At 39.2% G+C, this 13,307-nt stretch overlaps 1 protein-coding gene across 3 annotated transcripts in view; it reads right to left on the reverse strand.

Annotated features, from left to right (window-relative positions):
- LOC126356011 (cyclin-G-associated kinase) overlaps nt 1–13,307 on the reverse strand; it is a 250,440-nt gene that overhangs the window by 158,898 nt on the left and 78,235 nt on the right. For all 3 annotated transcript variants that reach the window (XM_050006662.1, XM_050006670.1, XM_050006677.1), the window contains one exon: nt 11,527–11,669. In XM_050006662.1, the coding sequence (XP_049862619.1) occupies nt 11,527–11,669 (143 nt within the window). The remainder of the gene's footprint in view (nt 1–11,526; nt 11,670–13,307) is intronic.

The raw sequence follows: 13,307 nt of genomic DNA on the forward strand, positions 1-13,307 counted from the left end.
ATAAAAAGGAATAGAAGATCTCAGGAAAGATTTGATGAAGATTGCAGGTCAGCAATAGAGAAAAAGAACAGGGCAAGAACAAAAGTGCTACAGAGAGAAAACAGAAATAATGTGGAACAATATATAGAATCAAAGAGAAGAGATAACAGACTGTGCAATAGAAAGAAAAGAGAGTGGACTAAGAAGACATTTCCAGAACTAGAAGAGTTAAAGGAACAGAGTGAAATAGGAAAGTTCTATCATGCTGTAGGCAAAATGAAGAATAGATCCCAGCCGAAAACAATGGCCTGTTTCAGCAATGATGGGAAAATGATAAGGGAGGAAAAGAGCAGAAAGTGGGAAGACAAGCAGAGTATTTCAAAGATACATTAAGCGCCAGCGTCAACAATGAAGAGACAGCTGCACAGGAGGAAAGAGCAGAGCTGGAAGTAGATAATGATACCAACAAGGCAAGAAACCCAACACTACAAGGGTGTCCCACGCAGTGCACAGGTCAAAAAACAAACGAGCCCATGGGTAAAGACGGCATAATTCCTGAATTAATAAAAACTGGCGGTGAGGCTGTAATAAAGGAACTGTACACACAAATATCAGATAGAGGGGAAACAGAAACTATGCCAGATAATTGGAAAACTGGAATAATAATAATCACCATTTATAAGAAAGGGGACAGAACAGCATACACTCCTAAGCACAGCTTATAAGATCTTCACTAGTATATTAAACGGAAGGATACAAAAGTGTGCAGAAGGCATACTAGGGGAATATCAGTGTGACTTTCGACCAGACAGAGGAACAACTGATCAGAAATTTGTGATAAGACAAATGATGGAAAAGTTCTATGAATGTGATATAGATCTATATTTCCTATTCCTTGACTTCAAACATACCTGTGACAGCATAAATTGGCGAGAACTATACAGAGAACTGGAAGAAGTTGGTATATGTGCTAAGCTAATAAGACTAATCAGGATGACAATGACACAGACAAGAGCAACAGTAAAGGTCCTTAGCAGAACAAGTGAAAGCTTTGACTTCAATAAAGATGTGAAGCAAGGTGGTAGTCTGTCCACTGTCATATTCAATACAGCCCTGCATAGTGTAGTAAATAAAATCAAAAAAAGAGGCACCATATTTACAAAAACTAGTCAGATATGTGCATATGGTGATGACATTGCTATAGTAGAAAGAAATGTCAATACACGCCAAGAAACATGCCAGGCAATGGAAACAGAAGCCTTAAAAATTGGCCTCATAGTACATGAAAACAAAACAAAATATATGGTAATGTCACAATCTGAGGTCAGAAGAACCCCTAAAAACCTAAACACCAATGGGAAATGCTTCAAAGAAGTGTCCTCTTAACTACTTGGGAACCCTAATAACAAATGAGAACAGTATTGGAAAGACTATAAGGGAAAAAATATAAGCAGGAAACAGAGCTTGTTTTGCAAATATGCAACTTTTCAGAAATACCCTTCTTCCAAGAAAAACAAAACTGCTAATATATAATTCCCTAGCCCACCCAGTTATCACATATGGGTCAGAGGTATGGACGTTGACAGAATATGATAAAAATGCACTAAGAACCATTGAGCAGGAAATACTACAGAAAATACTATGCAAAATCTATGGGCCAATAAGGGAGGATGAAGGCTGGAGAATATGCTACAATGCTAATACAAGGTAGGGACAAAGTTAATTAGTGAAATCACAGTGAATACAGTGGCTAGGACACTGAGAGAATGGCAGAGGATAGAATTCGAAACTAAATGATGAAAGGTGTGATCCATTCAGGTAGGCGAAAGGGGAGACCTAGACAAAGATTGATTGATGACGTAATAATGGATCTCACCAGTATGGGAGTCTGAGGGTGGAAAAGAGCAGCAAATAACCAAGAAGTGTGAAGTAAGATCATTCAAGAAGCCAAAGCTCACCAAGGGCTGCAGTGCTATTGAAGAAGAAGAAGAAGAAGAAGAAGAAGAAGAAGAAGAAGAAGAGGAGGAGCCAAAAGTGTACAAATGTATGTATCCAATTTGTAGAATAACCATGGAAGATTCTTTATAAATAAAAGTGAAATGTGTCTGGTTTAATTCTTTTTAATTAAATAGCAGCCAGTTCAAGACGGATAACCTCAGTTTAGAAGTTTATTTTCAGGTGCTTTTTCTGTCACTGCCTATGTTTTTAAAATTCAAATTCAAAAATAATTTTTGATCTAAAAATGCCAATCCCAAAAATTTTGGTTATTTAACTTTTCAGTTAAACAGGTTTTATAGACAATGTTTGTGTTTTAACTTCCATGATCAATTTTTTGATTGCAATTATGTTACAATTTTGTTGTCTCAAAGGGATGAGTCTCAAAATTATTAGATATTCACAGGTTCTGTATGTCCGAGGATCTACATGTTCCGAAAATGGAATATGTCACACTGTATCTGGAATTTCTCGTAATTTCTTTTTAATTAACTCTTGGGTAAATGTGACACAATAAAAAAGATACGTTCTAGTGTATTCTGAACCATCCAGATAATTCTGTGTGTTTGGTAGCAACTGAAAGTGAGGACATATGAACTGACAATTAATTTGTCAAGAGCCAAACAAACAGTAGCTCACTAAATTGTTCTCTTATTAACTGAGTTTTAGGGTTTTTTTGTGGGTCGGATTGTGTCTGAAATGTGTTCCTACTTGTTTACTGTTTTCCTCCACCCCCTTTTTTTATTTATTTATTATTATTATTATTATTATTATTATTATTATTATTATTTTTAAGGAAAGGACATATAGTACTTCATATTGGAGATATGAGTGCACATTCCAGGACTGCTTGAAATTAAAGTTGTTCCTAGTGATGACATTTTCTCTTCTAAATGCTTTGACTGAATATCACCAGTGATAGTGAGTGGATGAGTAGTAGTATCAGTAAGCTACAAAGGTTGGTGTTATGACTGTTAAGAAACCACAGTTAAGGTGTATGTATTGACAAAAAATAGATAATTTACTGAAGCTTTGGTTGATTATACCAAAACAAAGCTGACCATACTCTTAACGCAGAAATTCCAATTTCAGAATAAAATGAACCACAAGAAGCTTGTGCAACTTGTCAGGAATACTTAACAATTCAGGCACTCAATCATGTGCATCCTATAACAAAACGATACAAGTTCTAACAGCAACTCCACAGTTGCTCTCAAAGAATAATATTCTGTGCTACATTCATCCTCCATCAAAATTCACAGGTGACTAAGTAAGGAATGTGAGGAATGTGAAAGGCGTGTTTGGAAAATCAGACCCTTACTATGGTAATTCTGTGAACAAAACAAATGTTGAAATTGCAGTCATTTTATTTGGAAGATAAATAGGAATCCTCTCACCAGTATGTCAAAAAGGGGAGACTATCATCATAGAAGTGGTGAACATATGAAGATTAATGAGCTGCAGTAAACTATCACCATACATAATCATAAAAGAAGGATGTATACATGGAAGAAGCCTACAGATACTGGCGGGTTTCAGATAGATTATATAATGGTAAGACAGAGATTTAGGAACCAGGTTTTAAATTTTAAGACATTTCCAGGGGCAGATGTGGACTCTGAGCACAATCTATTGGTTATGACCTGTAGATTAAAACTGAAGAAACTACAAAAAGGTGGGAATTTAAGGAAATGGGACCTGGATAAACTGAAAGAACCAGAGGTTGTACAGAGTTTCAGGGAGAGCATAAGGGAACACTTGACCAGAATGGGGGAAAGAAATACAGTAGAAGGAGGATGGGTAGCTTTGAGGGATGAAGTAGTAAAGGCAGCAGAGTAACAAGTAGGAAAAAAGACGAGGGCTAGTAGAAATCCTTGGGTAACAGAAGAAATATTGAATTTAATTGATGAAAGGAGAAAATATAAAAATGCAGTAAATGAAGCAGGCAAAAAGGAATACAAATTTCTAAAAAATGAGAGCGATAGGAAGTGCAAAATGGCTAAGCAGGGATGGCTAGAGGACAAATGTAAGGATGTAGAGGCTTATCTCACTAGGGGTAAGATAGATACTGCCTACAGGAAAATTAAAGAGACCTTTGGAGATAAGAGAACCACTTGCATGAATATCAAGAGCTCAGATGGAAACCCAGCTCTAAGCAAATAACGGAAAGCAGAAAGGTGGAAGGAGTATATAGAGGGTCTATACAAGGGCAATGTACTTGAGGACAATATTATGGAAATGGAAGAGGATGTAGATGAAGATGAAATGGGAGATATGATAGTGCGTGAAGAGTTTGACAGAGCACTGAAAGACCTGAGTCGAAACAAGGCCCCTGGAGTAGACAACATACCATTGGAACTACTGATGGCCTTGGGAGAGCCAGTCCAAACAAAACTCTACCATCTGGGAAGCAAAATGTATGTGATTGGCGAAATACCTTCAGACTTCAAGAAGAATATAATAATTCCAATCCCAAAGAAAGCAGGTGTTGACAGATGTGAAAATTACCTAACTATCAGTTTAATAAGCCACAACTGCAAAATACTAACACGAATTCTTTACAGACGAATGGAAAAACTAGAAGAAGCCGACCTCGGGGAAGATCAGTTTGGGTTCTGTAGAAATACTGGAACACGTGAGGCAATACTGACCTTACGCCTTATCTTAGAAGAAAGATTAAGGAAAGGCAAACCTACGTTTCTAACATTTGTAGACTTAGAGAAAGCTTTTGACAATGTTGACTGGAATACTCTCTTTCAAATTCTGGAGGTGGCAGCGGTAAAAGACAGGGAGCGAAAGACTATTTACAATTTGTTACAATTTGTACAGAAACCAGATGGCAGTTATAAGAGTCGAGGGATATGAAAGGGAAGCAGCGGTTGGGAAGGGAGTGAGACAGGGTTGTAGGCTCTCCCTGATGTTGTTCAGTCTGTATATTGAGCAAGCAGTAAAGGAAACAAAAGAAAAATTTGGAGTAGGTATTAAAATCCATGGAGAAGAAATAAAAACTTTGAGGTTCACCGATGACATTGTAATTCTGTCAGAGACAGCAAAGGACTTGGAAGAGCAGTTGAATGGAATGGACAGTGTCTTGAAAGGAGGATATAAGATGAACATCAACAAAAGCAAAACGAAGATAATGGAATGTAGTCGAATTAAGAAGGGTGGTGCTGAGGGAATTGGATTAGGAAATGAGAAACTTAAAGTAGTAAAGGAGTTTTGCTATTTGGGGAGCAAAATAACTGATGATGGTCGAAGTAGAGAGGATATAAAATGTAGACTGGCAATTGCAAGGAAAGCGTTGCTGAAGAAGAGAAATTTGATAACATCGAGTGTAGATTTAAATGTCAGGAAGTCATTTCTGAAAGTATTTGTGTGGAGTGTAGCCATGTGTAGAAGTGAAACATGGACGATAAATAGTTTAGACAAGAAGAGAATAGAAGCTTTCAGAATGTGGTGCTACACAAGAATGCTGAAGATTAGATGGGTAGATCACATAACTAATGAGGAAGTATTGAATAGAATTGGAGAGGTGAGAAATTTGTGGCACAACTTGACTAGAAAAGGAGATCGGTTGGTAGGGCATATTCTGAGGCATCGAGGGATCACCAATTTAGTATTGGAGGGCAGCGTGGAGGGTAAGAATAGTAGAGGGAGGCCAAGAGATGAATACACTAAACAGATTCAGAAGGACGTAGGTTGCATCAGGTACTGGGAAATGAAGAAGCTTGCACAGGATAGAGTAGCATGGAGAACTGCATCAAATCAGTCTCTGGACTGACGATGACGACGACCACCACCACCACCACCACCACCACCACCACCACCACCACCACCACCACCACCACCACCACCACCACAACAACAAGTATGCTTGAATGCTGTGTGTTTGATTTTTATGTCAAATGTGACTAAATTTTGATTTCATGAATCTAATATATGAGAGACTACAGTAACGGAAATTGGTTGGATGTCTGGCAAAATTCTCAGTGTTTTTCTTTCTATCAATTTTTGTTAGGGAGCTAGAAATAGTTATAATTTTAGGGATGGGTGCAACCTGTTATAAAATACTGGTTTTGGTCAGATAGGTGTTCTGATGGCAGAACGTTTCTTTAGGTGAGTTTGACCATTTTCTTGAATGCTCAACCAAACGCACCTTCCACATCCCCTGTGCATGAGATGTGAAGTTGCTAGTGTCATGGAGTGAAAATATTTCTTTTTGCATTGTTTGAAGTCTTCTGGGATTGTGCTTTCAGTGAAAAAAATGGTGAGCACCTAGACTGCTGACGATAAAAGTTTGAGATATTTCAACTGTCAGACTACCTGGGAAGTATTGTGGAGCGATGATATCTCTGAGGATTCCACATCTAAATCCTCATCTAAATATGTAGTCTGTAGCCACCATACTGTGTATTGTGAAGAGTTCCAGAGCAGCTATGGTACTTGGACTAAGATCCTGTAAAGTAAGAGTAGTGCAAGAACTTAAACCTGGTGATCCTGAGAGCAGAGTTACATTTCACGAATGGTTTCTGGAAGAAGTAACTGACAGTGAAGTGGATCTTGTCTAGAGATAGGCAAAGTCATTCATCCTTGGGAACTAGTTAACTGGTGATCGTTCTTTTTTGGGAACTGTTCATTTTTACTCGTTCACCGTTCATTGTGCTTAGTATATGGTTCTTATGAAAAATTGAAAATTAATAGCATAGGTGACAAAGGGGGCAGGCATCAAGAGGGGCAGGCATCAAGAGGGGCACTTGCCTCCCCCCTAGAGCACAGAGTTTTTATTCATAACACTTGCAATTTTCATGATTCTGCAAAACATCTCATTTAGCCAACTGCAGCATTATGTGGCTGATCACAGCGAAATAATAAAAGGTGGCACATGAGAAGACGGTCCCAAGCACAGATTGCTTGCCAATTATGCATGATTTGTTGACCGTTATGAGCACAATAGATAAACATGTAATAATCAGGCAGTGAAGAAATAACAAATAAGCTAATGCAAACAACTCTGAAACAATAGATGACGATTAGTAAGCGATAATGAGCAGTATAGCACTTGAGGCCGATTTCTCGTGCGCCACCCTGTACCACTGAAATAATATTGTAGGAATCATCATATTCTCTTTGCAAAATGTGACACCATACACTCAATTATGAAGTGTGGGCTTCATTAGGTTGTAAGTCAGTCTGCCTTCCATAACAATGAACATGCTCTTTTAGCTTGGATAAAAAAAAGACGGAAAATGGCCACTCGTGTGTGCCATGCTGACGTCCTTTGCATGTGTAGTAACAAAAAATCTTGCATTTTTACAAGTATTTTTTCTGCTGTTTATCGAAATAGTGAAGTATTACATAACACGTAATTTTTTATGTAATTGATGTAATTAAAAAATACATTTTAATTACGGTCATGGATGCTGAATAGAATACGAAAAGAACCAGAAGTTCAGAGTTCAAAAAAGGTTTGAAACAGATCCAGAATGGGCATGCAAAGCGAACAAAAACAACAACTCGATACTGAACTAACTATGAGCAGTCAGCAGTGGAACCGCAACGAGTGGCCACACGAAGGAGGACAAGTTCGCCCAAGCGAGACCGAGTACGAAACAGACAGGAACGGGACCGAGGCTGGAACGAGACCGGCTGACGTGCTCTTCGGGAACAAGACAGACCATTTCCCGTTCTGGGAACTGTAAGGGGAAAGCCACGACCGAAGTGAACTATGAAAGACCGCTCCTTAGAATTTGTTCCTTGCTCGTTTCATTCATCTTTGTGAACCATTCCTTTGGACACGTTAGTTCATGAACGACCAATCTGTAATCTTCACCACATTTGTTTGCAGACAAGATTTGGTTCCATTTACAAGGGTATGTTAATTCCAAAAACTGCTGACATTGGAGCGCCGATAGACCTCTCATCCTTCATGAGGAACCCCTTCATGGTCGGGAATTGGAGTGTGGCGCACAGTTAGTGATGACAGAATAATAGGCCCAATTTTTTTAAATGACACAGCTAACAGTGAAAGATGTGTGTTAAACATTTTGCACCCAATCTGTAATAAATTGAGTGAAACAAAATGAAGCTTTGCATTTTCTCAACACGATTTTGCATGGGCTCATGTGGTCAGTATTTCTTTGCATGCAATTCACAATGTGTGGCAACACTAAAGGATAAAGTGTACACAACAAATCCATACACATTACAGGACGTACAGGATAATATCCACAAATCAAATAACTCAATTTCTCAAGAAGAATTAAATCATCTGTTGATGAATTTCTTGAGTGTGTGTCAGAAATGCATGGAGAACAATGGCAGGCAGTTCCAGGATCTCATTGCATGACATGGGTGAGTACAAAATTTATTTGCATTTATTTTAAATTTAGTACTGTTGTTGTAGACAGGTGAAATGGCATCTGATTCACTGGACAATTGGGCACTCGTAGACCACCATCTGTTGTGCTGTGTGTGAAGTCATGGGATAAATGGAACATCTTGCAGTTATTTCCTTTCCTTCTTCACTCACAAAAGGAATTAGAAAAAACCACTGTATAGATGCCACCATACGAGATGTAATTTCACACATCTCATATTTCGAGTCCTTAGGTGCAATTTACGTTGGCAGCAGTAGATTTGTTCAGCAGCCAGCTGCAAATTCCTGTTCTCTATAAATTTCCTCAGTAGGGTCTCTCAAAAAGTATGTCTTCTTCCCTCCAGGGATTCCCACTTGAGGTCATGAAGCATTTCCTTAACGCTAGCTCACTGACCTAACTTGCCGGTAACAAACTCAGTACCATGCCTCTGAATTGGTACAATGTCTTCCTCCTTTAAGCCGACCCAGTGAGGATCCTGAACACTCAAGTAGTATTCAAGAATTGGTCGCACAAGAGTTTTACAAGTGGTATCCTTTTGTAGATGAGCTACACTTTCCTAAAACTCTCCCAATAAACATAAGCCGACTATTCGCTATAGTTACTACTATCCTTATGAGCTTGTTTCATTTCATATTGCTTTGCAATTTTACACCTAGATATTTAATTGACACAACAGTGTCAAGCAGCACACCACTAATACTGTATTTGATTATTACAACATTGTTTTTCCTACTCATCTGCATTAACTTACATTTAGAGCAAGCTGCCATTCATCACACCAAATACAAATTCTGTGCAAGTCATCCTGTATCCTTCTACAATCACTCAATGACACAAATTAATGTAGCATCTCCTTTGACGATAGACATTATGTATCCACCTACGATTTTCTGTGGCCCAGAAATGCATATTATGATGGTCTGCTGCACCATAATTTTTGAATATGGAATAATCAGAGAACATAACACTTTGTAAGGTGTCTAAAGTGAAATTTGCAGAACATAATTCTTTGATTGAAAACACCCCGTACGTTGCTCCACTGTCAGTTACAGGTGATACAGGTGAAAGCTGTGACTGTGTGCTATGTAAGGCTGATACTAGTGACTGCAGCAACTTCTCATAAGCTCACATGCAGATTGTAGCGTATTACAACTAAAACAAAGACTTTCACATCCTCCCTTCTGGCCAGTCTTTGTTTATAAATGCTGTGCCTTCTAAAATTGCTCGTTTCTCAAAGTAGTTGTTCAGCATGTAAGAACATGATGGCCGATGGAGCTCTTTGACCAGGTTACCTCACAGCATTAGCCATGGCTGCTTCACTGGTATTTTGCCTGCATTCACCAAGCACCAGCAACATGTCATCATATTTGTGGGATGAGTATGCCATGCATATTCCACATCAATCACATCAAATCGTGTTTGCTTATTCCAAACTGCCTCGTATACAGCACTGTAAAGATACAACTTACAACAACCTAATTGAACACGACTTCAAACTCCACATCGAAGAAGGTGGTTTGTTCCTCGAAACCGCCACCTTCGCATCTCATCTGCACATTGTTTAGAAGGTGCATTGTATTGGTAGTAACAGAAATGAACACTTGTTTGAATCTACTTACTTAATTTTCTTTACACAATCAGGTCCAGAGTATTACACACAGCTCAAGGGCTCCTCTTGACTGGATTCCATTTCTTGCCTTCTGTCGGCAATCGCCCTCTCAGAGAATCTGCATCATGTTCCCATGGATTCCATTTCTTTGGTCAGTCTAGTGGTCTTCTGTAGGGAGTACAACCCATAGATTTCATGCCCCATCAGTATTTCTCCGTCTGAGTGACATGCCCTGCCCAGACAAGCCACATGGTTCTCAGCAGCCTACAATGTTTGGTCTGCTGTAGATCTCAGCCAGCTCACAATTATGCCGGATCCTCCATTCTCTAGTAATCTCATCTATGTGAAACTACAGATCTTCCTTAAGAGTCCCTGCTTCAAAATGAGAACATTATTAAAGTATTGCTTCTAGAGACTCCAAGTTTTGCAACCATATAGCCCAACAGGTTGGATCAGTCAAAGTTTGAAATTCCTTAAGAGAATACACTATTTAAAAAGCTGACTCAGACTGAAGTACAATTGATTTGTGGCTTGGATTTGAACTTCAATTTCTGTCTTACATGATGCGTCATCTGTAAAGATTCTTGACAACTGCATCTGCCACCTCATTCATAGAATTCTTGACTTCTTTTCATACTTCTTCAGAGCCCTTTTATGAATCCTCTTCCTACAGAATTACAGAGCGGATGCTGAATTGTAGCTGAAATTTCTTTTTCTCTGAAGTGTCTGAGCATGTCAACATGGTAGCGTACTACTTTCTTAGGATTGTTTCTGACTGACTGCTAGCTCTTTACTAGGAAGTGGGTGCTTCTGCACTCCACACCCCCCATGCCATCTTTACATCCATCACTTAGTTCTTTTCTTTTATGCCAAATGCCATGTGATCCATCTGACTATCTGTTTTACCACCTGGTGACACCCAGGTTCCTTTGTGTATACCCTTCCGCTGGAAATTTGTACTGTTGATTAGCATCCTTATATGTTGCAAAGGTTATGAATTGGGTGCCACTGCCACTGGTGAGTTCATATAGAAATGTGCCTTCCAGCTGTTCAACGGAGTACATCATCTCTTAGCACTACTTCCAGCTAGCTATGCTACCCCAACTTGTTTGAACACCTCACTTAAATTAACATACCATCACTAGAACATCCATCTGAACACACACTACACAAACTGAGGATTTCTAGCTCCCATTCTATCAATTGATAAAAAAAATTATTTAAAATGATTGCATCAAGCAAGGGAAAATCCAGGACTGAATTTAACAATGTTATGAAAAGGATAGCTTCTATTCACCATATAGCATAGATACTGAGCCGCAGATAGGCGCGACAAAAAGACTGTCACAAAATAAGCTATCAGCCAACAAGGCCTGGCCTTGTCACACACACACACACACACACACACACACACACACACACACACACACACAAACAAACCAACCAATTTGACTTCCAAGACTGTAAAACGTATTGCTGGGTCATTGATGTGCGAGTCTCCCTAGAAAATTATTTAGTGACTAATAACACACTATGTTCAAAAATATACATCATCAAGCTCCATACCTGGATGTCTTGTTTCTAGTAACGCCTTAACATCATCAGCATGATTACTACGATATGCAGATTCCAGGCCCTCTGCTGGGAAAGGCATCACAGCCAGTCGGGATGTAATATAACTAAAATCAATATCAGATCTGGCAATGCTCCTGAAAAAAATAAAATCTTGTTGTGGTTAAAATATACTCTTCAATACTTCAATAGATTTGGAAAAGGGAAGTAAAGCCATACTACACTTTGTGTCAAAGTAAAGCAGCTTGTCACAAAAGACTAGAGAGAAAGTCAAATAAGTATGTTGTCGACACAATGAGAATGCCCCTTTCAACATGGTGTCAGTATCTTGTTCTTCCTTTTCAGGTGATAGCATGCATTTACATGTAAACAACATATTTTGCATATTTCCATTCAGTAATGTCATATGGGATAGTGTTCTGGGGTAATTCACCTTTAATAAAGAAAATGTTAATTGCTACAAATGTGCTATAAGAATAATATGTGGTGCTCTTCCAGAATCATCTTGCAGAGGCCTGTTTACAAAGTTAGGCATTAAAGCTACCAATTCACAGCATATTTACTCCTTCATGAAGTGTGTTGTAAATAATCCAATGCAGTTCAAAATGAACAATAATATACATAATTACAATACCAGAAGAAAAAATGACATTCATTACTTCACATTAAGGCACAACGCTACCACAAAATTTTTGATCACTTGCTGAATGATATAAAATGTCAGACAGCAAGAAATTTAAATTTGAAAGCAAGATGAAAAAGTTTCTGCTTTACAACTCTTATTCTGTAGATGAACTTGTAATTTTGTAATGTGTAAAAGGTGATTTTGTGTGTGTGTGTGTGTGTGTGTGTGTGTGTGTGTGTGTGGGCGCGCGCGCGCGCCTCAGCATATATTTATATAAAATAGAAAGAAACTTCCACATGGGAAAAATATATTAAAAACAAAGATTCCAAGACTTACCAAGCGGGAAAGCGCCGGTAGAAAGGCACAATAAATAAAACACACAAACACACACATAGAATTTCTAGCTTTCGCAACGGACGGTTGCTTCTTCAGGAAAGAGGGAAGGAGAGGGAAAGACGAAAGGATGTGGGTTTTAAGGGAGAGGGTAAGGAGTCATTCCAATCCCAGGAGCGGAAAGACTTCGCTTAGGGGGAAAAAAGAACACACACACACACACACACACACACACACACACACACACACACACAAGGAGACATTTGTAAAGACAAAGAGTTCGGGCAGAGGTGTCAGTCGAGGCTGAAGTACAGAGGCAAAGAAGTTGTTGAAAGACAGGTGAGGTATGAGCGGCAGCTCGATATCCGCCAGGCCTCAACCTCTGCTAATTTCAAGTTGACGCCGCTCGTACCTCACCTGTCTTTCAACTTCTTTGCCTCTGTACTTCAGCCTCGACTGACATCTCTGCCCGAACTCTTTGCCTTTACAAATGTCTGCTTGTGTCTGTGTATGTGCGGATGGATATGTGTGTGTGTGTGTGTGTGTGTGTGTGTGTGTGTGTGTGTGTGTGCGCGCGCGAGTGTACACCAGTCCTTTTTTTTCCCCCAAGGGAAGTCTTTCCGCTCCCGGGATTGGAATGACTCCTTACCCTCCCCCTTAAAACCCACATTCTTTCGTCTTTCCCTCTCCTTCCCTCTTTCCTGAAGAAGCAACCGTCAGTTGCGAAAGCTAGAAATTCTGTGTGTGTTTTATTTATTGTGCCTATCTACCGGCGCTTTCCCGCTTGGTAAGTCTTGGAATCTTTGTTTTCAGCATA

This window comes from Schistocerca gregaria, chromosome 1 (assembly GCF_023897955.1).
Source record: "Schistocerca gregaria isolate iqSchGreg1 chromosome 1, iqSchGreg1.2, whole genome shotgun sequence".
In the NCBI taxonomy this organism is placed as follows: domain Eukaryota; kingdom Metazoa; phylum Arthropoda; class Insecta; order Orthoptera; family Acrididae; genus Schistocerca; species Schistocerca gregaria.